General features: G+C 54.4%; 1 protein-coding gene across 1 annotated transcript in view; it reads left to right on the top strand.

The window, feature by feature from the left end:
* Positions 1-428: 428 nt before the first annotated feature.
* The window catches only part of NSG1 (neuronal vesicle trafficking associated 1), a 31,670-nt gene continuing 11,599 nt past the window's right edge, over positions 429-20,499 (top strand). The window contains exons 1-3 of the mRNA XM_003934671.4: positions 429-600; positions 1,024-1,178; positions 4,800-4,916. Coding sequence (XP_003934720.1) covers positions 1,050-1,178; positions 4,800-4,916 — 246 coding nt within the window. The 5' untranslated portion in view covers positions 429-600; positions 1,024-1,049. The remainder of the gene's footprint in view (positions 601-1,023; positions 1,179-4,799; positions 4,917-20,499) is intronic.

The following is a 20,499-nucleotide window of genomic DNA, read 5'->3' as shown; positions in this document are numbered from 1 at the left end:
CGCCACCGCCCAGCGTCTCCTGGATCCATCTCTCAAACCCTAGAACCTCCTCAGGGTCCCCAGGTGGGCGCGGCGCGCTGCGCTGCGGGCGGGGACCCTCTCTGCACCTCCCCGTACCTCTGGGGATCGCTCGGTCCCTAGGGCTCTCCGCCTCTCCTTTTTCTTTTCTAAGCGCCTCGAGCCCAAGCCGCCGCCCGGGGTGGCGCAGCCCGCAGCCCTCCCGCCCCGGGCGCCCTCCGCCGCTCCGAGACCCCAGTCGGGGCGCGTCCTCTCCCCTTTTCCCGTCCCCTCCCCCGGCTCGGGGCGAGCGCGAGATCCCTGGGGACGCTCCCGCCCAGCCGCGCACTCTTTTGTGCGGCGGGGCGGGCGCTGCGTCAAGGCGGAGGCGCGGCCACACGCGCGCACCCACCCGCGCGCACTCAGCCCCCGGGAGCGGCAGGAAGGGAGGCGGCGGCGCGAGGAGGAGGGAGCGGCCGCGGAGCCCAATCGCTCGCTCTCCTGCCCGGGCCCGCGCGCGGCGCCGCCTCCGCCATTGCTGCGAGCAGGAGCAGGCGACGCGGAGCTCGGAGCGCGGAGCGGACCTGCCGGAGCCGGGCGTAGGTGAGTGCGGCCGGCCGCACCCGGGCTCGCCGAGGACAGACCTTGCAGGACGGGGAGCGGGGGATGCTCATCTTCCCGAGTGCACGGGACGGGGCTGTAGACGGCGGGTCGCCCGGGCGCTGTGGCCCCAGGACCGGGGACCCGGTCTGGAGGGGCTGGGCTGGGGCGGCGCCCCCTCCCCTGGCCGCTGTGCGCCCTTGCTCCCGGCGCTTGGGTCCTGCGAGATGAGGGTCTAGAAATACACAGCCACCCCAGTCCCCCGCATCTGGCCGTGACCGCCGCGTCCCCACAACCCTTCCCGGAGAGGAAGCGGGGCTGGTGATCTCGCGGATCCGGGACGACAGTGGGTGTGGGTGCCCGCCTCCCCGCCGCCCCCCGCCCCGGTCTTGCTCGCGGTGACTCCTCACGGCTCTCTCTCCGCAGGCTGCAGCCTCGGAGCTCCCGGAAAGATGGTGAAGTTGGGGAACAATTTCGCGGAGAAGGGCACCAAGCAGCCACTGCTGGAGGATGGCTTCGACACCATTCCCCTGATGACGCCCCTCGATGTCAATCAGCTGCAGTTCCCGCCCCCGGATAAGGTAAGCCACCTCCCGCCCCTCCACGTTGCCCTGTGCGCACCCCCAAATCTCTCACGGCGACCGCAACAAAAGAAACGCGCCGCGTGCGCTGGGTACGCGAAGTGGGGGCGGGCTCGGGAGGCAGGAGGGAGCGCTGCGAGGACAATACCCGCGCGGGATTCTGGATCGAGGGATGCTGGGGGCCCTGGCTTTAGGTGATAGCCTCGTCCTGACAGTGCAACGCGGTGTGGCCAGATGCCTTCGCGTTTTTCCTGGGAACCTCATCCGAGAGGATCTTGGCCCCGCAGCTGCCCTTTCTCCCTGGCTCCGTGGTCCCAGGGGATCTGGAAGAGGGCGGTGGGGTGGTGGTGGGGAACCCAGGGGAGGGCGAGGCTGCTCCGGTGCCTTCCCGGGTGGGGCAGTTTCAGCCTGACTTGCCCCACCGAGGCGAGGGAGCGCTGTCCTTGGTCAGATGGCCCCTCCCCAGTGCTGAATTATTCTGGCCCTTTCTGCCTGCCCCTGCCAGCCTGGCGCTAGGTGCAGCAGGGTGTGCGCGCTCACACAGGGCCCCCTTCCTCTTTGTTCCTTTTGTGAAATCTAGTAAGTGTCTGGGCTCGCTCAGTATTGGTGTCACTAGGAACAACCATTCATCTACCTTTCTTCAAAGTGTTTTTTGCTGAATTGAAAGAATCCCCTCTTTTTGAATATAACATCCAATTAAGTAGTTTCTACTTGCTAAGAATAATATTTCCAAGAGTTAATACTTGAAAATGTAAATAGATCTTTGCATGTCTAGGCGATTGTGCTGTAAACTCACATCTGAGACCATAAACACAGCATCTTGCTGCTGCGTACAAAACGCCCCAGCTACTAATAATTCCCTGAAGTGGTTTTCTATTTATTTTCTCAGTCGCTGGTGAAGGGGCTCTGAGTCAGAGCTCTGCCTTCCTTCCAGCAAGTTGGTGATTGCCCACAGGGTGGGTGTTATGGGGTGGCGGTGTCCTGGTCAGGGCCCTAACCCGGTGAAGGTGTCCTCCTAGCTCTATTGTATATGTTATGGGGAGAGGGATGCTGGAACAGGGAAGGGGCTGGCAGCAGGGGTTTCAGTTCAAGAAAGGGGGTCAGCTGGCCACACCTGTGCCCGCCAGGCCTGAGGCCTCGGCTTCCGCTCCACCCCTCCCTGTCTAGGCAACAGACTTGTCCAATTAGCAGGGCCTGGCCCCCAGGCTCCCACGCCCCCTTCTGCCTCGTCCCCCGGCTGCTCTGCTGAGGAGCAGTAGCACCTGTGCCAGGAACTCTGTGTGCTGAGGCAGCACCTCTATCAGGTGATTTCCCTTGCTGGGCCTCATCCTGTCTGTTCCTTTCTAGAACCGTTTGGCACGGTTGGTTTATACAGGGAGGAGGGTTTCAGGCAGGTATGAAATCCTCACCACCTAATCAGGTTGACCAGGAGTAGCCTAGACAGCTCAGAATGGTGATGCGTCTCCTCTCTGCAAGGGTCCAGAGGGGGGCAGTCAGCAGGGTGCTCCTCCCAGAACATTCTCTTCTCGGGAGCATCCCTGCCAGTTGCCCCCTTCCAGCCAGGACCAAGTGTGGGTACAATGGTTATGGCTCTTGGGATCATTTTCCAGGAGGTTTCTAAGGTCACAAGGAGGAAACTGAGTCTCAGAGCATTTATGGGACCTGCCCAAGGTCACTGGGCTGAAGGTGACAGTCCTCCAGGATGCAGAAGTTTCTGGCACTACCTCTTACTCCACCCTGCTTGGAGCCAGCCGGCTCTCCTGCAAGACCTCTCTTAACCTAAACAATAGCAACGTGTTGCTAACAGTCAGAGTTCAGAGAGGTGATGTTACCTGCTCCAGGTGACATGGCTTCTAAGGGGTGGTGACACAGTTGGGTTGTAAATGGGAATCTGTGCTGAGAACGTTTACGGAGTGCGGACGTGCTGGAGGTTCAGCGGTGACAGCAGTCACAGTGCTGGCTGCAGAGTCAGGGCTGGCCTCCCCTGACATTTGCTGGACATTTATTCGGTGCCGGGAACTATTCTGCCAGTTTTGCAGGTTTAAATTCCTTTAATGAGTTGACCCTGCCATGAGGGCACGACCAACGTTACCCCCATTTTGCAGATGTGGAAGTGCAGGCACGGAGGGTTTGAGAACTGCCCAAGGTCACCTAGCCTGTTAGTGGCAGGTGCGGATAAAGTCCAGGTCGACAGAATATTGATGGGGTCCCCGCGTGGGGTGGAGGTGTCCGTGGGTTTTCCTCATCCTCAGCAGTAGCCTGTTCCCATTCATAGGCCAGTCTAGGCCTTCGTGCTCAAGGTCACATGGCTTATTGGGTCCAGTTGGGGTTTGAAGATGGCAGTGTGACACCGAACCATTGCCTCAAGGAATGGGTGCCTCACAGGGGTGGGTGCCTCACAGGGGTGAGTGCCCAGGCCAACCCATGCCATGCCAGGCCCCCCTCCCTCTCCACCGCAGGAGCACTGGGGGGAAAGGAGTTGGTGGGTGGGGGCCAAGTATTACAAGGTTTATGGCTCTTTGGATCATTTTTCAGTGACACCTGGAATGGTCTCTGCTGTTCTTCCTCTGCTCTGGGGGTAACAGCACAGGCTGAGAGGTCCTCTGGCTGCCCACCCAGGGCTGACCATCCCCAGTTGCTGGGGTCTCCTTGTTCTGGTCTGGGCGCCACCATCGTGTAGAGCAGATGACGGACAGCCCAATGCAGGAGCTTGTACCTCGGGGGAGGAAGAGCATGGGGGTGGCTGGCCGTCTCCAGTCCAACAGCCTCTCCTGGAACCTGGCTTGGGGAATGGGGTTTGGGGATTGGAGACCTGTAACCCCTTGATGCTGCTTTTGAACACCTCCCAGTCCAGTGGGACAGAGAAGTATACAGTCCCTAGCAACGGGTGTGGGGAGTGATGAAGGGAGCACCAGTGAGGCCAGGGTTGTGAGCGTCCCAGGGCGGGAGGCTTCCTGGGTCCATCTGAAGCTGCTGGGGTGTAGGGCAGATGCGAGGGCTGGTTTCCAGGTTGGAAAAACATCCTTCTGCTTCACAGTAAGGGGTGGAGGGGAATGAGCAGGGAGACGCTTTGGGGCTGTGGCAGGGGCAGGGGGAGAGGAATATTAGGGTCAAAGAGCCTGGATCTGTTTCCCGACAGGCTGGCGGCCAGCTTCTCCAGCCAGTCCTGGAGGGATGTGGACAGTGCCCTCAGACCTCCTCTTCTGTGCCCATGGTGGCACAGCAAGGCTAGTGAAAAAGCAGATGCAGCTTCCCGACTCCCTGGGCCAAGCCAGGCTTTGGCTCTGGTGGGTGGAAGGAGCACTGGGCTGGGAGTCAGATGCCAGGCTGCAGCCCCGCCCTGCCGCCTGTGAGCCGCGTGACCTTGGCCAATGAGCTTACCTTCTGTGTCCCTCGGTTATAATATTTCCCTCCCGGGACGGCCATCAGGATGATTAATGGGTCAGTTCTCTGAAAGTCCTGGCATAGAGATTTCCAAAAAATAGTGGCTGTTCTTATTCTTCTTGTGAATTTCTTCCTGGCAAAAATGGTGGCTTTGAACGTGGGAGTTCCCAGACCCACCCTCTTTGGGCAGATATGTCTGAATGCATCTGACTTTTGTTTCTCTGTTTCCCGGATAAGGTGGTCGTGAAAACCAAGACCGAGTATGAACCTGACCGCAAGAAAGGGAAAGCACGTCCTCCCCAAATTGCTGAGTTCACCGTCAGCATCACGGAGGGTGTCACCGAGAGGTTTAAGGTGAGTGGCCCTGTGGAGGGTGACATGCTGCTTTTGCCCCCAGAAGGTGTCTGCTGAGCCGCAGAGATGACCTACAGAGAGGGCCAGGCTCTGACACCGTCTATCTGGGCTGATCCCAGCTGTGCACACCCAGGAGCTTCTGGCTGTCTGCCAAGATGTCCTTGTGGTTTTTGACAATTTCTTTTTTCTTTTTCTCTTCCAAATGATCACATATTACTTATTTTCATAACAGGGAAAACCCACCCACAAACTTTCTTTTAGACAAAGGTTATACACATATGAAAAATCACTTGCCAAACATTAAAATATTTACTTAACAGTTCCAGGAAGGAAGCAGACAGTCACAAAAAGATAACTCACAGCATTGATGACATGCCGGACAGGGCTCCTGGCCCTTGACCTAGGGAGCTTCTGGCCAGGAGGTCCCAGGAGGATTGCTGGCACCCAGGAGGGTATACCACACCCAGGTATAAGCCATTTTACAGACAGAGAGGTTGAGGCACAGAATGGTCACAGCTCTACACAGCAGAGCCAGGATCCGATCTGCAGGGGGCCTGGCTCCGGGCTGTGTGTATACTCTGTCCTTCCCCTCTCCTGACAGGATGAAGGGGTGCTGCTGAGAGCAGGAGGGGGTGGGAGGAGCCTTCTTGCCAGCCTGGCTCTCTTCAGAGGCGGCATTGGTTGAAGAACAAGTTGGGATATTGATCAGGAAACTTATTCTTTGAGAAACATGAGGACGAGGGTAAAACAGTGGCCTCATCCAGATTCCAGGGGGTGAATTGAGAGACATCAGTGGGTCCCAGGCCTTGAAGAGTGGCCCTGTCTGGCTCTCTGGTCACCCTCCACTTGGCAGTGTGAGCGGTTTGCTTATGCGGGGGGACACAGGGACTCCCACCCCCACCCCCCGCAGTTTCCGGAGTACCTGTGTGTATGGCATCATGTTTGATCTCTTTGACAACCTTGTGGATCACAGAAGGCAGGGCTGTGGGCCATCCTTGGTTAATAGGTGAAGCTGAAGCCACGGAGTGACTGGGGAAGCCAGGGTGCAATCTGACTTCTAGTCCCTCCTCCTTCCCATCGCCACACAGCGGGTCCTAGGAGTATTGCTGTGGGCGATTACTTGTGTCAGCTCATCGAATCCTCCCAGCAGCCTTCTGCCTACCTGCTACGAATAGTAGATACTATTCGTATTACCAGTGTTACAGATGGGGAAGTCGAGGCACAGGGCAGTCTGTGTCTGCCACCGCTGGTATGTAAGGATGTCATGTATGCTGAGAGGCTCTTACGGTGGCTCCTGGCTTGGCAGTTCATGGCCGGGACCAAGACGTACTGACCTGAGGTCTACGCCTGCCTTCTGTGCTGGCCAGTGGGATCAGCCTGTGCCTTATCTGCTGCCACTCACCTGCCCTGTCCCATCCGCACCCTGGGATTGGCTGCTGCCCCCGGTGGAGGCAGGAGTGGCCTCGATTTCAAGGTCATGGTATCCTCTGTCCTGTTGGCTAAATGCTGTCTGATATCTGAGTGTGTCTGGGTTTCTCAGGCCCGGCTTGTACTTTGCTTTCCCAGGCCTGGCGTTTTAGGTTCCCGCAGAGTGGGCACCGTGTGGCACTTGAACAGCGATTCCATCATCTGTTGAGTGTCTGTGGTGTGCCGGGCTCTGTCCCCAACCTCTGGTGTCCTTCATTCGTACTTTTCCTGCATGACCACCTGAGGCAGGTCCCCAGGTCTCTTGCCTAAGGAATGGGTGACGCATATTTGCCACCAGGGCCCTCAGCAGTGATGGCTGGGATTCTGGTTACCGGGCCCCTGTTGCCCAGAACCTGAAGGCTCAGAAGACCGCAGGTGGCTGTGCTCGTCCCGGTAGCCTGGCTGCGGGCGACAGAGGTCTGCCTCGGCTCTCTGCCTCCACCTCCTGTGACTGGCTGAGAGGTGATGTATGCAGTAGGTGCCCAGGAGATGACTGTACTAGACTAAGTCCGCTGGGTGTGTTCCTCTGCTTAGTTTTCTTGGCCTTGTTTGTGATTCATGACTGCCATGAAAGCGGTGGCCCTGGCCCCTTTACACACGAGGCTGTTGAGTCCCAGGTGTCCCCAGGGTGGCTGGGGTGCTCCCTATGTGACTCTCAGCGCCAAAGCCAACACCTTCCGACCACACCTCCCGCCACATCCCTCCCTGCTCCCATGGGATCCCCGCTGCTTCCCAGACCCCTTCTTCCATCTCCTCCCAGGGCAAGGGCAGATCCCACCTCTGCCAGGAAGCCTCCTGGGTCCCTCTCAGGTGCAGCGAACCTCACACTCCTATTTCCAGTGCCCTCGGTAGCGAGGCAGCAACAGCATCTAACAGTGGCCGAGCGCTCCGTGAGCCAGACCCTGCTTCACGCTCCTGTGCTCATATTATCTCATTTAATCTTCACAAACACCTCAGGAGGTAGGCGCCATCATAGCTCCATTTTACATCCAGGGGAAACTGAGGCAGAGGGCCATGGCAGCCTGCGCTCAGCTGTGGCACAAGAGGTCCCTGGTTTCTTGGAGAAGTGGGTTTGCGAGGGAGCGCTCACCCCAGGTGCCGTCGCTGTTGCTTGGGCCATTCCGCTTCTACAAATCCTTTTCCTTTGTTGATTCAAAACCCTTGGTCTGTTGTCTTGAGCCACATGTGGGGCCCTCCTTCCCCATCCCCAAGGCGGTCAGAGACACGGCAGGCTCAGGTACCCCGAAAGTCTCCCCACGGACAGGTTCTTTTTCTTGTTTCTTTCTAAGTCCTGGCTTCTAGGCCCCCTTCCCTGAGGTGCCCTCTTTCGAGGGTCTGGGTTGGGCTGTCTTCCCTTTGGGTGCGAGGCCTGTGACTGCGTGTCCCCGCAAGGTCCATTGGTGTGGCCCTTCCAAGCATAGGCCCCTGGACTTGAACTGGTGACCCGAGGAGGGAAACCAGGCCAAAGAGACCCCCTGGGCCAAGAATGTCAGCCAAAAATAGAGGCTAAGGGACTCTTTGTGCAGACAGAACTTACTCATCAGCTGCTCCGTGCCAGCCACGGTAAGAGCTCCTTGATATCATCGCCGCTCTGGCGCTTCCTGCATGCACAGTAACAGCTTGATAAGTAAATGGATGACTAATGGTGCTGCTGGCCTCCCGTGAATGGGGGACTTGGCGAGATTTCCTGGGTCTGCCCATGGGACCCTGCTTGTTGAGTAAGTTCCGTGGCAGCTCATCGGATGGAGCCCTGTCTCGGGTCCATGCTTGCTTGTAACAGGTGATGCCTGCCAGTTCTCACCAAGTCAGACAAGTGACCTGCTCAAGGCCACACAGTCAGTGAGTGGCAGGGGCAGACTAGGAGCTGGGCAGCTGGCTCTAGAAGCCCGTTGCTGGGGCATACTTCATGCCACTGGCTCGCCCAGGAAGCCTGTAGGCTGGGCTCTTGCAGCTGAATACCTTGCATTCTAATAGAACTCTTCTCTGTGCCTGCTCCGAGGCCCTTCTCAGCTGGGAAGAAGATTTACCTAGCTCCCTGCCTGCTTGCCGTGGGGTGTGTATGACAGGCAACCTCCGAAGTGCCATTTCCCCAGGTGTCTCTGGAGCCACCTGAGTCAGTATCACTTGAAGTTTGATTTTAACACAGGGACCCTGAAACTCGGGGACACGTGTTTTAACAAACACCTTCCAGGTGATCCTAAGGTAGCCTGAGTTTTGGAACCTTTCTGGATGGGGGTGAGTTCTAGCACATTAGCAGGGAAGGATGAGGAGAGCTGGTGCCTTTGGGGAATGCTAAGGGTGTCTGCCTTTCTGGAATGTTCTCCATCTTTTTATTGCCAATTAGAGTTCTGGCATCCCTGAACATGTGCACACAGTGAGGCGTGCTGCTGTTGCCTGGAGCTGTAGCTGGTTGAGGGCTGGGGGTCTCTCTTTCTGAAACTGGGGAGCGTGTGGGGCACAGGCTGTGCTGGAGATGCAGGTATGATGGGTGGGTGCAGGATGGAGATCTGCCCTTCCTGGCTTGTGTGCGTCCTGCCAGCACCCAGTCGAAGCTGTCGTTGGGATGGAGCGTCTTCCTCGTCTACCGGTCACTGAGCAGCTCCTGTGCAGCTCCCAGGCCGGCCGTCATCTTCCTTCTTTCATCTCATGCGTGATTCGCAGGAATGGGATCTCACCTTGCAGATGTTGAAGTGACGGGTAAATCCTGTGTCCGCTCTGTCTCTAATTTGTGCAGCTCAGGAGCACCCACCGTTCAGGCCTTTGGATGGCATCTTTGAAATGGAGGAGTGTCTTTTTGGATGCAGCTTTCTGGCCATCACTCGGGGATTCATCTGTTGGCTGTGAGGTTGCTAGGCTGGTTGCTAGGTAACTGCTGACTGGGAGAAGGCTCTCCGCCACACGGGGACGGCAGGAGGACTCCCCCAGCGGCAGGCAGCGACCTGGGCTTCCAAAGAGGTTCTTGTCAACAAGGAAAGCAGTCGCTTAATTAATTGGAGGTGTATTTATGCTGAGCATAAACACTGGCTGAGATGTTTCCCAAATTAACCAAACCTAAACATTTCTGAAACTGCACTTCCCCACTGACGCCTGCAAAACAGCAGGTCGGGGCTGCTGGGGCCACTGCCTGCAGTTCTCCTTCCGGTCTGGATACTGTCATGAGGGGCCGTCATTCTGCAGGTGACAGGAAGGTCCCCTCAGAACCTGCTCCAGCCCTTTGTGCTTCGTGGCTCCGGGGATGGCTGGCTGCTGACACTGGAGAGGTCTCCACACCCTGTTTGCCCGTGATGTCAGTTCAGGTTTGGGTGGTCCAGTCTCACCCCTCGCCGGGTACCACGTCGCCCTGGGGCCTTGAGAGGTTCCAAGGTTGGCTTTGCACCGAAACGCTTCACCGCCAGCAGAGCTGGGGAGTGTGTTGGCAGGAGAGACCGTGTCAGTCTGTGTGGTGCTCGTGGTTGGCAGTGCAGACTGGTGGGGGTGTCCCTCTGTGTCCTGTCACAGAGGACTCTGGGTGGTTTGTGTCTTCTGCTCACATCCCTCGTGACCTTGAGCTTCCTGCCTGCCCATCTGTTTCCACACTCTCCAGTGATCCCCTGGTGTGTTTCAAGTTGCATTTCTTAAATATTTATGAACAGTGATGCTGTTTCCTTGGCATTCAGCAGTGGGGGTGGGGGTTCTTCCCGTGGGGGTGGCGGTTCTTCCTGTGGGGGTGGCATTGGAGACCCTGAAAGTGTGTGGACGCCTCCTCACCTTCAGCTGTGCGAGCATCTTGTGGGATCCTGCGGCTTGGTTGGGAGCCCACCTTCCCCAGGCCAGCTGTAGTGTGGGGGCTTTGGCCGGACTGGATTCCACGTGGGTTGAGTCATCTGGGCGTATGTGTGTGTGTGTGTGTGTGTGTGTGTGTGTGTGTGTGTATGTGTCTGTGTGTTCACTTTTGTGTGGGTTACCTAAAATATTTAGTGCTGTAAACGCTTGAAGATTCAGAATTTATCTTCTTTTTCCAAGTTTTTTCCCTTTTTTTTTTAACCGCATTACTCAGCAGAAATGCTCATTTCCTTCCTCCTCCGAGGGGAGGAGGATGGGGAGTGACAGCAGGCAGCTGCCTAGCGCCATCGACCCGGCGCCATCGACCTGGTGCACGGGCTCGGGGCACCACAAGCACTGTCTCTTTCACTGTGAATGACAGTCTCTGATGGCTGACTCTGCTGTCCTGATTTCGTAGGTGGGGAATGAAGGCCAGAAAGGTTAGGGAACAGGCCCAAGGTCACCCAGCTAATGAGGGTGACACGTCAGAGCCCACTGCGCTTCGTTCTCCACACCAGTGGGGCCTATCGGGCGACTCCCCGGTGGTCCCTGAGCTGGGCAGTGGCCCCTGACCAGAGAGGGCAGATGGGAGCACAGCGAGGGCTGATGCCACTCAGGCTTCTGGTCTGTCCAGACGGTGAGTGTTCTGAGAACGAGGCCATGGGCCACTGCCTTTCACTTGAGTGACCACATAACTCTTGGCCCCGGCGGGGCCCTTCTGTGACTGACAGTGGACACAGTGAGTGGTCAGGATGCTGGGTGGTGGCCATCACCCAGGACCCCTGGGCCTCGAGAACACATGTTCCCTCCTTATCAACTCATGATAAACACACCCTGGGGCCCAGCTCCTGTTTGTATTACTCAGTTCCCGGCTGTTCTTTCTGTTCTTTCTGGAAAACATTCGTCAGGGCTCCCTTGCCTCCTGCTTGGGCTAACGGTCTCTTGTCAGGATCCCTACAGTAGGTTAGTGACACCTTCAGCCTTTCGCTTCTCTCCTCTGGCCCATTCTTTAAATAATTGTGGTAAAATATAAAATTTACCACTTTAAAGTAAGTGCCACGTTACATTCAGTGCCATTTAATACATTCACTGGCCTGTCCAACCATCATCACAAACCAATTCCAGCACCTTTTTTTTTTTTTTTTTGAGGCAGAGTCTTGCTCTGTCACCCAGGCTGGAGTGTGGTGGCTCGATCTTGGCTCACTGCAACCTCTGCCTCCTGGGTTCAAACAATTCTCCTGCCTCAGCCTCCTGAGTAGCTGGGACCACAGGCACTCACTACCACACCCAGCTAATTTTTGTATTTTTTTTAGAGGTGGAGTTACATCATGTTGCCCAGGCTGGTCTCAAACTCCTGGATTCAAGCAATCCTCCTGCCTTGGCATCCCAAAGTGCTGGGATTACAAGTGTGAGCCACCACACCTGGCTGTGTTTTTGTTGTTGAGTTCTACGAGTTCCTGATATATTTTAGATACTAAGCTCTTATGTGATTCGTAAATATTTTCAACCATTCTGTAGGTTCTTTTTTCATTTTCTTGCTAGTTTCCTTGATGCACAAAATTTTAAATTTTGGTGAAGCATCATTTGTTTTTTCTTCTGTTGTTTGTAGTTTTGGAGCTATACCTATCCGAGATAGTGGTCCCCAACCTTTTTGACACTGAGGACTGGTTTTGTGGAAGACTGTTTTTCCACTGACCAGGGAGTGGGGGATGGTTTTGGGATGCACCTGTTTGACCTCTGATCATCAGGCATTAGATACTCATGAGGATCATCAGGCGTTAGATTCTCATAAGGAGAACACAACCTAGGTCCTTTGCACGTACAGTTCACAATAAGGTTCATGCTTCTGTGAGAATCTAATGCTGCCACTGATCTGACAGGAGGCAGAGCTCAGGCAGTAATGTGTACTCATCCACTGCTCACCTCCTGTTGTGTAGCCCACTTCCTAACAGGCCATGGACTGGTACTGGTCTGTAGCCCGGGGATTGGGGAGCCCTGATCTAAGACACCATTGCCAAATCCCCTGAAGATTTTTTCTCCTGTGTTTTCTTCTAAGAGTTTTATGGCTTAGTTTTTATATTTAGATATTTGACCAATTTGAGTTAATTTTTATATATGGTGTGAGGTAAGGGTTAATACCATTCTTTTTCATGTGGTCCCAACACCATTGTTGAAGAGACTATTCTTTCCTTATTGAATGGTCTTGACCCCCTTATTGAAAATCAGTTGACCATGGATTCATAGTTTTGTTTCTGGACTCTTGATTGTATTCCATGGATTTATATATCTAGTCTTATGCCAGTACCACTCTGTTTTAATTACTGTAGCTTTGTAGTAAGTTTTAAAATTGAGAACTCCTCCAGTTTGTTCTGTGTTTTCCAAACTGGTTTTAAAAACAGTTTTGGCTCTTTAAGGTCTCTTACAATTTCCGTTTTCTGCAAACAATAATAACAAAAGTCTTTTAGGTTGTATGGTTTTGAATCTGTAGATCAGTTTGGAAAGTGTTCCCATCCTAACAATATTAAGTTTTCCAATCTATGAGCACAGGGTGTATTTCCTTTTATTTATGTCTTCTTTAATTTCATTCAAAAATTTATTATAGTTTCAGTGTACAAATCCTTTCACTTTTTAATGTAGGCAACAAACTACAGAGATATTAGTGGTTCTTGTGACTTTGTCACTAATGCAAATCACAGGTGTTTTTATATCACACTGCAGCTGTTGCCAAGATCTTGGGACAGTGTTTACTGCTCATGGTTCCTTTGAAGCCACAGAATCAGATCTTGTTCAGTGATCGTAAACACCACACACACACACACACACACACACACACACACACACACACATTTTTTGAGACAGAGTCTTGCTCTGTCATCCAGGCTGGAGTGGAGTGGTGTGATCTCGACTCACTGTGACCTCTACCCCCCAGGTTCAAGCAGTTCTCCTGCCTCAGCCTCCTGAGTAGTAGCTGGGCATGCGCCACCATGCCCAGCTAATTTTTGTATTCTTAGTAGAGACAGGGTTTCACCATGTTGGCCAGGCTGGTCTCAAACTCTTGACCTTGTGATGCACCCGCCTCAGCCTCCCAAAGTGCTGGGATTACAGGCGTGAACCACTGCACCAGGTGCAACACATATATATTATATCACAAATTTATATTTTTGTAATATTTTGATGCCAGTATTTCAGTATAATCAGTTTTCTTTGCAAGTCTATGTTTTGTGTTTTATGCATCTCAAACACCATTCTAAGGATTTGTGGTTTCACCCAGCTGCCAAAGAGGTCAGCGACACAAACCTGGTAGAGCCCTGCACCCGCTTCTCCAGTGCACTGTCCCTATAACACCCACAGCAGTGGGGGCTGGGCTACCTCAGGGCATCTGTGGGAAGCACAGCAATGAGTACAAATCCCTGTGCAACAGCTATAATCCCATTGTCTCCTGCTTTAGAGCTTCTACTGACAGCTGCAGAGAAGTGATGTAAATATCGGGTTAATGTAGACTGCTATAATACACCCATGCGTGCACACCAGTGGTAGACATCTGTCCTTCAGACGACTGCTTGTGCTGTGAGAAATGCTAGTTTGTCACAAAGTGGCAGTTGCCTCCTGGGGTCCGGCAACACCTAGGACCCGTCTGGTTCCAGTGTCTTGGTGTGGCAGACAGGCACCTCTGTCACGGGCTGGTGTCCCATTTCCAGCAGGATGTTCGATGCTGCAGCTACACTGGCTACACACACTGGGGTTTTCTGATGCTTCAGGCGTGTGGCACAAACCTCTTCTCCCTGCTGGACTCCCATTGCCCTCCTTCCTGGTAAGCTCCTCCTCCTTTGGGACATGGATGCCTCCTCCCAGAAGCCTTCCCTGGCAAAATTAGTGGCGCTGGCTCTTTAACAGTTCTAGGCCTGTGTTGGGAAGAGTTAACATCAGGATGACACTGTGGGACCCTACAGCCCTGTTGGGCTGCTCAGCCATGTCAAAGCACCTGAGAATGTCCCCTGGCTGCCTGGGGATTCTGTAGGAAGGAAGAAGGCAGGGACTTTTGGGTCCCAGGGAATGAGGTGCTTTGGCCTTCATGGGCCCCTTCCTTCATTAAAAAAAAGAAAAATTTGGACTGCTTTGGTCTAAAGATGAATATAGTCTAGGCTGGGTTCCTTAGTATGTCTTTATCAGTATCATGATGATGATGATGATTTTTTGAGATAGGGCCTCACTTTGCCACCCAGGCTGGTGTGTAGTGGCACTATCTCAGCTCAGTTCAGCCTCAAACTCTCAGGCTGAAGCGATCCTCCCAAATCAGCCTACTGAGCAGCTAGGACCACAGGTGTGCACCCCCATGCCCAGCTAATTTTTTTTTTTTTTTTTTGTAGAGATGCGTTATCCCTATCTTGCCCAGGCTGATCTAAACTCCTGGGCTCAAGTGATCCTCTTGCCCTGGCCTCCCAAAGTGCTGGGATTACAGGCATGAGCCACAGCACCCAGCCTGCTATTCGTACTTTTTTCCTTTAATTTTCTTTTTTTCCAAGATGGGGTTTTGCTCTGTAGCCCAGGCTGGAGTGCAGTCCGTGATCTTGGTTCACCATAACCTCCACCTCCCGGGTTCCAACGATTCTCCTGCCTCAGCCCCTAAAGTAGCTGGGATTGCAGACACCCACCACCATGCCTGGTTAATTTTTGTATTTCTATTTATTTATTTATTTTTGAGACGGAGTCTTGCTCTGTCACCCAGGCTGGAGTGCAGTGGCTCAATCTCGGCTCACTGCAACTGTTGCCTCCCAGGTTCAAGCAATTCTCCTGCTTCAGCTTCCTGAGTAGCTGGGACTATAGGCGCTCACCACCATACCTGGTTAATTTTTTTTGTATTTTTAGTAGAGATGAGGTTTCACCATATTGGCCAGGCTGGTCTTGAACTCCTGACCTCGTGACCTGCCCGCCAAGGCCTCCCAAAGATCTGGGATTGCAGGCGTGAGCCACCATGCCTGGCTAATTTTTATATTTTTAGCAGAGACAGGGTTTCACCATGTTGGTCAGGCTGGTCTCAAACTCCTGACCTCAGGTGATCCACCCACCTCAGTTTCCCAAAGTGCTGGAATTAGGCATGAGCCAAGGTGCCTGGCCTTTCTCTTTTGATTTTGAAACCAAATTAATTTAAACATGTTCGTGGGTTCCTATAGGCACTGTGGGCCCCGGGTCTGGCCTCCAAGCTTCCTGTGCCTGACGGAGACATGCGCCCTGGAAGAAAGACTCAGCTTCTAAGAAAATGCGCTTCTCCCAACCTAGAGACTGCCTGGCCCACCGGGAGAAGCCCGGCGTGAGAGCCAGACATTGTCTATCAACCCACGGGGCGGGGACGGGAGACCTGCCCTGGAGTCACTTCCTTCCCCAGGCCGGATCGTCTGCTTAATAAAACCAAGACACCCTGCACCTCCTGCAAACTAAATCCATGTTCTGTTTGATGTGTAGACATTATTCTGGGTCGGCTCCGGGTGCCCAAGAATTGCTCAGTATGTGCTCATTAGGAGATGGAGTATCTGCCGATTGTATTCATTCATTTATTCATTCGCTCATTCATTTACTCATCCACTCACTCACTCACACATGCACTCGCTCACTCACGCACGCACTGAACATGCAGGAGGCATCTTCTCTGTGCCAGATGTGTGAATCACAGTCCTGCCCTCAGGGCCTCCATCTGTGGGGGGAGATGAACTTGAAAGGAGGGGCGAGTATAACAAATTACCACCATGGCAGGGCTGAAGACAGCACATGGGAATTCTTCCCAGGCCTGAAAGTCAGCAGACCTAAGTCAGTTTCACTGGGCCAAAGTCAGGGCGTGTTCCCTGCTCTGCCCAGAGGTTCTCTGAGAGACACTGTTTCTCTGCCTCTTCTGTCTTCTGGAACTGCATGGGGCTCAAGGTCCCTTTCCCCGCCTTCACATCCTGTAGCTCAGTGTCGTCAAGCTTCTCTCTGCTCTTCTGTCTACATGTGGCCGCCTCCTCACCTCCCTCTGCTCCCCTGCTAGGAGGACACCTTCAGGGCTCACCTAACCTTCCCCGATAATCTCCACTTCTCAAGGACCTTGACTTGATTGCATCAGCAAAGTCCCTTGCCATATACGCTTCCGGGATTAGGGTGTCTTTGGGGCCATTATTCAGCCAACAACAGCCAGTCTGCCTGGGCCCAGTCATGTACATCAGAGCCTCAGTTTCCCCATTTGTAAAACACAGTCAGTAGTGCTGCCTTGCAGGCGTTGTATAAGGACTGCGCAGACTTTAAACTGCTGACCTGTGTGTGTAAGGCGGTGGACAGATGTCTCCAGAGCGCCTCCTAATGGTAGTGTTTTGTTGTGAGAGTATAAAGTCTCGGGGGTATAGCTCGGGAGCCCCCAGGAATTCTGCACAGAAATGGAATCCTTTGTTTATCCCCACGATTCCAGCTTAGGCTGCATGCAGGTGATATCTGGAGAGTTTAAAACTTGTCATGCCGGCCAGGCGTGGTGGCTCAGGCCTGTAATCCCATCACTTTGGGAGGCCGAGGTGGGCGGATCACCTGAGGTCAGGAGTTCAAGACCAGCCTGGCCAACATGGAGAAACCCCATCTCTACAAAAATACAAAAATTAGCTGGGCATGATGGCGGGTGACTGTAATTCCAGCTACTCAGGAGGCTGAGGCAAGATAATTGCTTAAAACCTGGGAGGTGGAGGTTACAGTGAGCCGAGATTGTGCCATTGCACTTCAGCTTAGGTGACAGAGTGAGACTCCGTCTCAAAAACAAACAAACAAAACCTTGCCATGCCACTGTCACTACTTGGGGTGGAGTCTGGACGGTGGGGACATTAGAGCCTCCCAAGATTCTCATAGGCAGCCACAGTTGAGTCCGACTTGCACCCAGGCTAGGGTCGCTGTGAGTGGCTGCCACCTCTCTTTTTTTCGTAGCAACACGGGCCTCCTAGGACCACCTGGGGCCTGATGGCTGACTTGAAGGTGCTGCCTTTTCAGTGAGAAGGCCTTTGTTATGTGTAAAGAAAGGCATTGGATCAGACAGTCTCCTTTTCTGCCCAGCGTGGAGACTGCGACATTGTGTGGGAGCCAGGCTCCTGTCGGGTAACAAGGGCTCGCCCGGCTCACCACTCCCACTGTTTGCCAGCCCTGGGGTCTCCTGTACACCCCACCGCCGGCATCCCTTTGCAGGAAACCAGGGGTTGGGGCAGATGCCCTTTGCAGGGTCACTGTGTGTGGCTGAGCAGGCCAGGCTCTCAGGGCTGTCTCGCTTAGTCCCCGGCTAGTTCATTCATCTTTTGACTCAAGTTTTTTTTTTTGAGACAGAGTCTCGCTCTGTCATCCAGGCTGGAGTGCAGTGGGGTGATCTCAGTTCACTGCATCCTCCACCTCCCAGGTTCAAGCAATTCTCCTGCCTCAGCCTCCTGAGTAGCTGGGATTACAGGTGCCCGCCACCGCGCCTGGCTAATTTTTGTATTTTTAGTAGAGATGGGGTTTTACTGTGTTAGCCAAGGTGATCTCAACTGCCTGACCTCAGGTGATCTGCCCGCCTCGGCTTCCCAAAGTGCTGGGATTGCAGGCGTGAGCCACCACGCCTGCCCAAGTATTTATAAATTGGTTGAAAGATGGATTTGCTGATGGTCGTGTTTCTCCAAGATGCTTATGGTCATGGCATGTTGTTGCAGAGAAAGCTTAAAAGATACTTCAAGGTCCTGGAGGAAATGCTGATGTCTGGCTGACTTCATCCTTTGTTCCAGAATCCTTCTAAGTATCTCATGGGGAGGGGACAGGGACTTACGAAAGTCTCCAAACTGTGACACCCTTTTATTTCACTTTAATTAGGAAAAAAATAGATGCTGGGTTCCTTGGTGCCTGCATGCACAACGGTGTCCTGAGAGAGGCTGGGATGTTCCAGAGCTTTCCTGGGGCAGGGGCCCGGCCAGGGCTTTGAAGGGCAAGGAGGAGAGAGGCCAGTGCAGCCTGGCGTGCCGCGGAAGGAACGGGGTCATGGCAGAGAGAACGTGGGCAGGTGAGGGGAGCCAGTCCTGACCCCTCTGAAGTCACTCTGCTCTTAGGGGCCCCCATAATAAAGCGGGGGACTCAGAGCAACAACAGAAACTTACTCCCCCAGTACTAGAGGCCAGAAGTCTGAGGTGAAGCTGTCGGCAGAGCTGTACTCCCCGGGAAACCTGCAGCGGAGACTCCGCCCTTGTGACTCCCAGTTCCGGGAGGTTGCCACCATCGTTGGCTTTGCTGTGTAGACACAGTGCTCAGATCCTTCATCCTCCCAAGGCCGCCTTCCCATGTGCGTGTCTGTCTGCATCCAGATTTCCCCTTTTGATAAGGACACGCCGGTCTGGTTGGATTAGGACATGCCCTGATGGCCTCATTTGCAAAGACCCTATTTCATAATCAGGTCCCGTTCACCTCAGCGTCTCTTTGGGAGGGGCCCAGCAGGCTCTCAACACTTGCTCTCTGGTCCTTCTCCTGGGATGTGTCAGTGGGTGAGGCATGGCTCCCCCACTGGGCGATGAGATGTGGGGCCCAGAGAGGCCAGGTGACCTGTTCAAGATCACAGAGTCAGCTGCTCACAGGATTCAGCTCCAAGCCAGCTTCTGGAGAGGCCCGGGGCCCTCTCTCTTCTCAGGCCATGGTCCCCATGCCGTGCCCTGCAGTGGCCGAGGAGAGCCCAGCCCTAGGGTCTGCACAGCACAGTGGGAAGACAGAGCTCAGCCCGCAGTGGAGCGCTTTGCCACACCCTGGGCTGCCCCGCGGCTGACTCTCCCTGGATGTATTTCTTTAGCCTCTCCCCTCAGCTGTTCAGGGACTGTGGCTGTTATTTCACGGTTCTGCCAGCTCCTCAGCCATCAGGCCCGGGATTCTGCAGGAAAGGCTTGGCCAGGTTTCAGAGGACACCCCTGTGGAAGTGGTTCCCCCACAGCCCTGCAGGAGAGAGCAGGCATTATTTATTTTTATTTATTTATTTTTTTGAGATGGAGTTTTGCTCTTGGTGCCCAGGCTGGAATGCAGTGGCATGATCTCAGCTCACTGCAACCTCTGCCTCCAGGATTCAAGCGATTCTCCTGCCTCAGCCTCCCGCATAGCTGGGATTAGAGGCATGGCCACCATGCCTGGCTAATTTTGTATTTTTAGTAGAGAGAGGGTTTCTCCATGTTAGTCAGGCTGGTCTTGAACTCCTGACCTCAGGTGATCCACCCACCTCGGCCTCCCATAGTGCTGGGATTACAGGTGTTGAGTCACCGCGCCTGGCCAGCGGGGGGTTATTTTTAAACCTAGACAGATGAGGTGGCTGAGCCAAACTGATGTGGCTTCCCAACTGGAGAAACAGCTTTAACGACACCCCATCTCTTAGGGACCTGAAACCCTCTTCCGACAGGACATCTTCCCATGTGGTGGCTTGGGCCGCTCCTCAGAAGAATGTTTTCAGATGCAAAGAATACAATGTAAAGGGTTACGCGGGAGGCCGGCTAGATGGAGCCCAGCCCTCTGGGACCGCCCTGAGTGAGGCAGCCCTGCAGTGTGGACTGTGGAGAAAGGCAGGCAGGTAGCTGGGCCCTGGGCACGGTGGCCCCGGCTGAGCGTGAGACAGGGCAGCTGGCTTGGAAGGTTGAGAGCCCACCTTGCTGTCTGCCAGGTGTGACCCTGGACCAGCGAGGAAAGGCGAGTGACGGTAACAGCAGCCACAGCACACGGCTCCCTCATGCTCCTCCCGCCCAGGCACTGTCCTCGGCGTCCTGGGACTGTCCCTGGGAGGCGCTCCTTTCACTGCCATTCACGGGCTGGAGCTGGGTGCTGTACTCCTGGCCAGCGAGCTAGAGCCGCAGGGTGCTCTGGCCCCTGCCCAGAACCTGTCCCGACCCCAGGCACTGTCAGGGCTTGTGGCTGTCATTCACAGGACCAGCTGGTCCCTCCCCAGCTGGGCTCCTGCCACTGCCTCTGGCTGCCACGTGTGTCAGATGGCTGCCCCTTCCTTCTTCTTTTTTTTTTTTTTTGAGATGGAGTCTTGCTCCCTTGCCCAGGCTGGAGTGCAGTGATGTGATCTCGGCTCACTGCAACCTCCGCCTCCCGGGTTCAAGCAATTCTTCTGCCTCAGCCTCCCAAGTAACTGGGACTACAGACGTGTGCCACCATGCCCAGCTAATTTTTGTATTTTTAGTAGAGACGGGGTTTCACCATGTTGGCCAGGCTGATGTCGAACTCCTGACCTCAGGTGATCTACCTGCCTTGGCCTCCCAAAGTGCTGGACTACAGGTGTGAGCCACCGTGCCCAGCCCGTTCTGGCTTTGAGCCATACTCT

This window comes from Saimiri boliviensis, chromosome 3, assembly GCF_048565385.1.
Source record: "Saimiri boliviensis isolate mSaiBol1 chromosome 3, mSaiBol1.pri, whole genome shotgun sequence".
NCBI lineage: Eukaryota > Metazoa > Chordata > Mammalia > Primates > Cebidae > Saimiri > Saimiri boliviensis.
The sequence above is the reverse complement of the archived record's forward strand: the minus strand, read 5'-3'. Positions and strand labels throughout refer to the sequence as shown.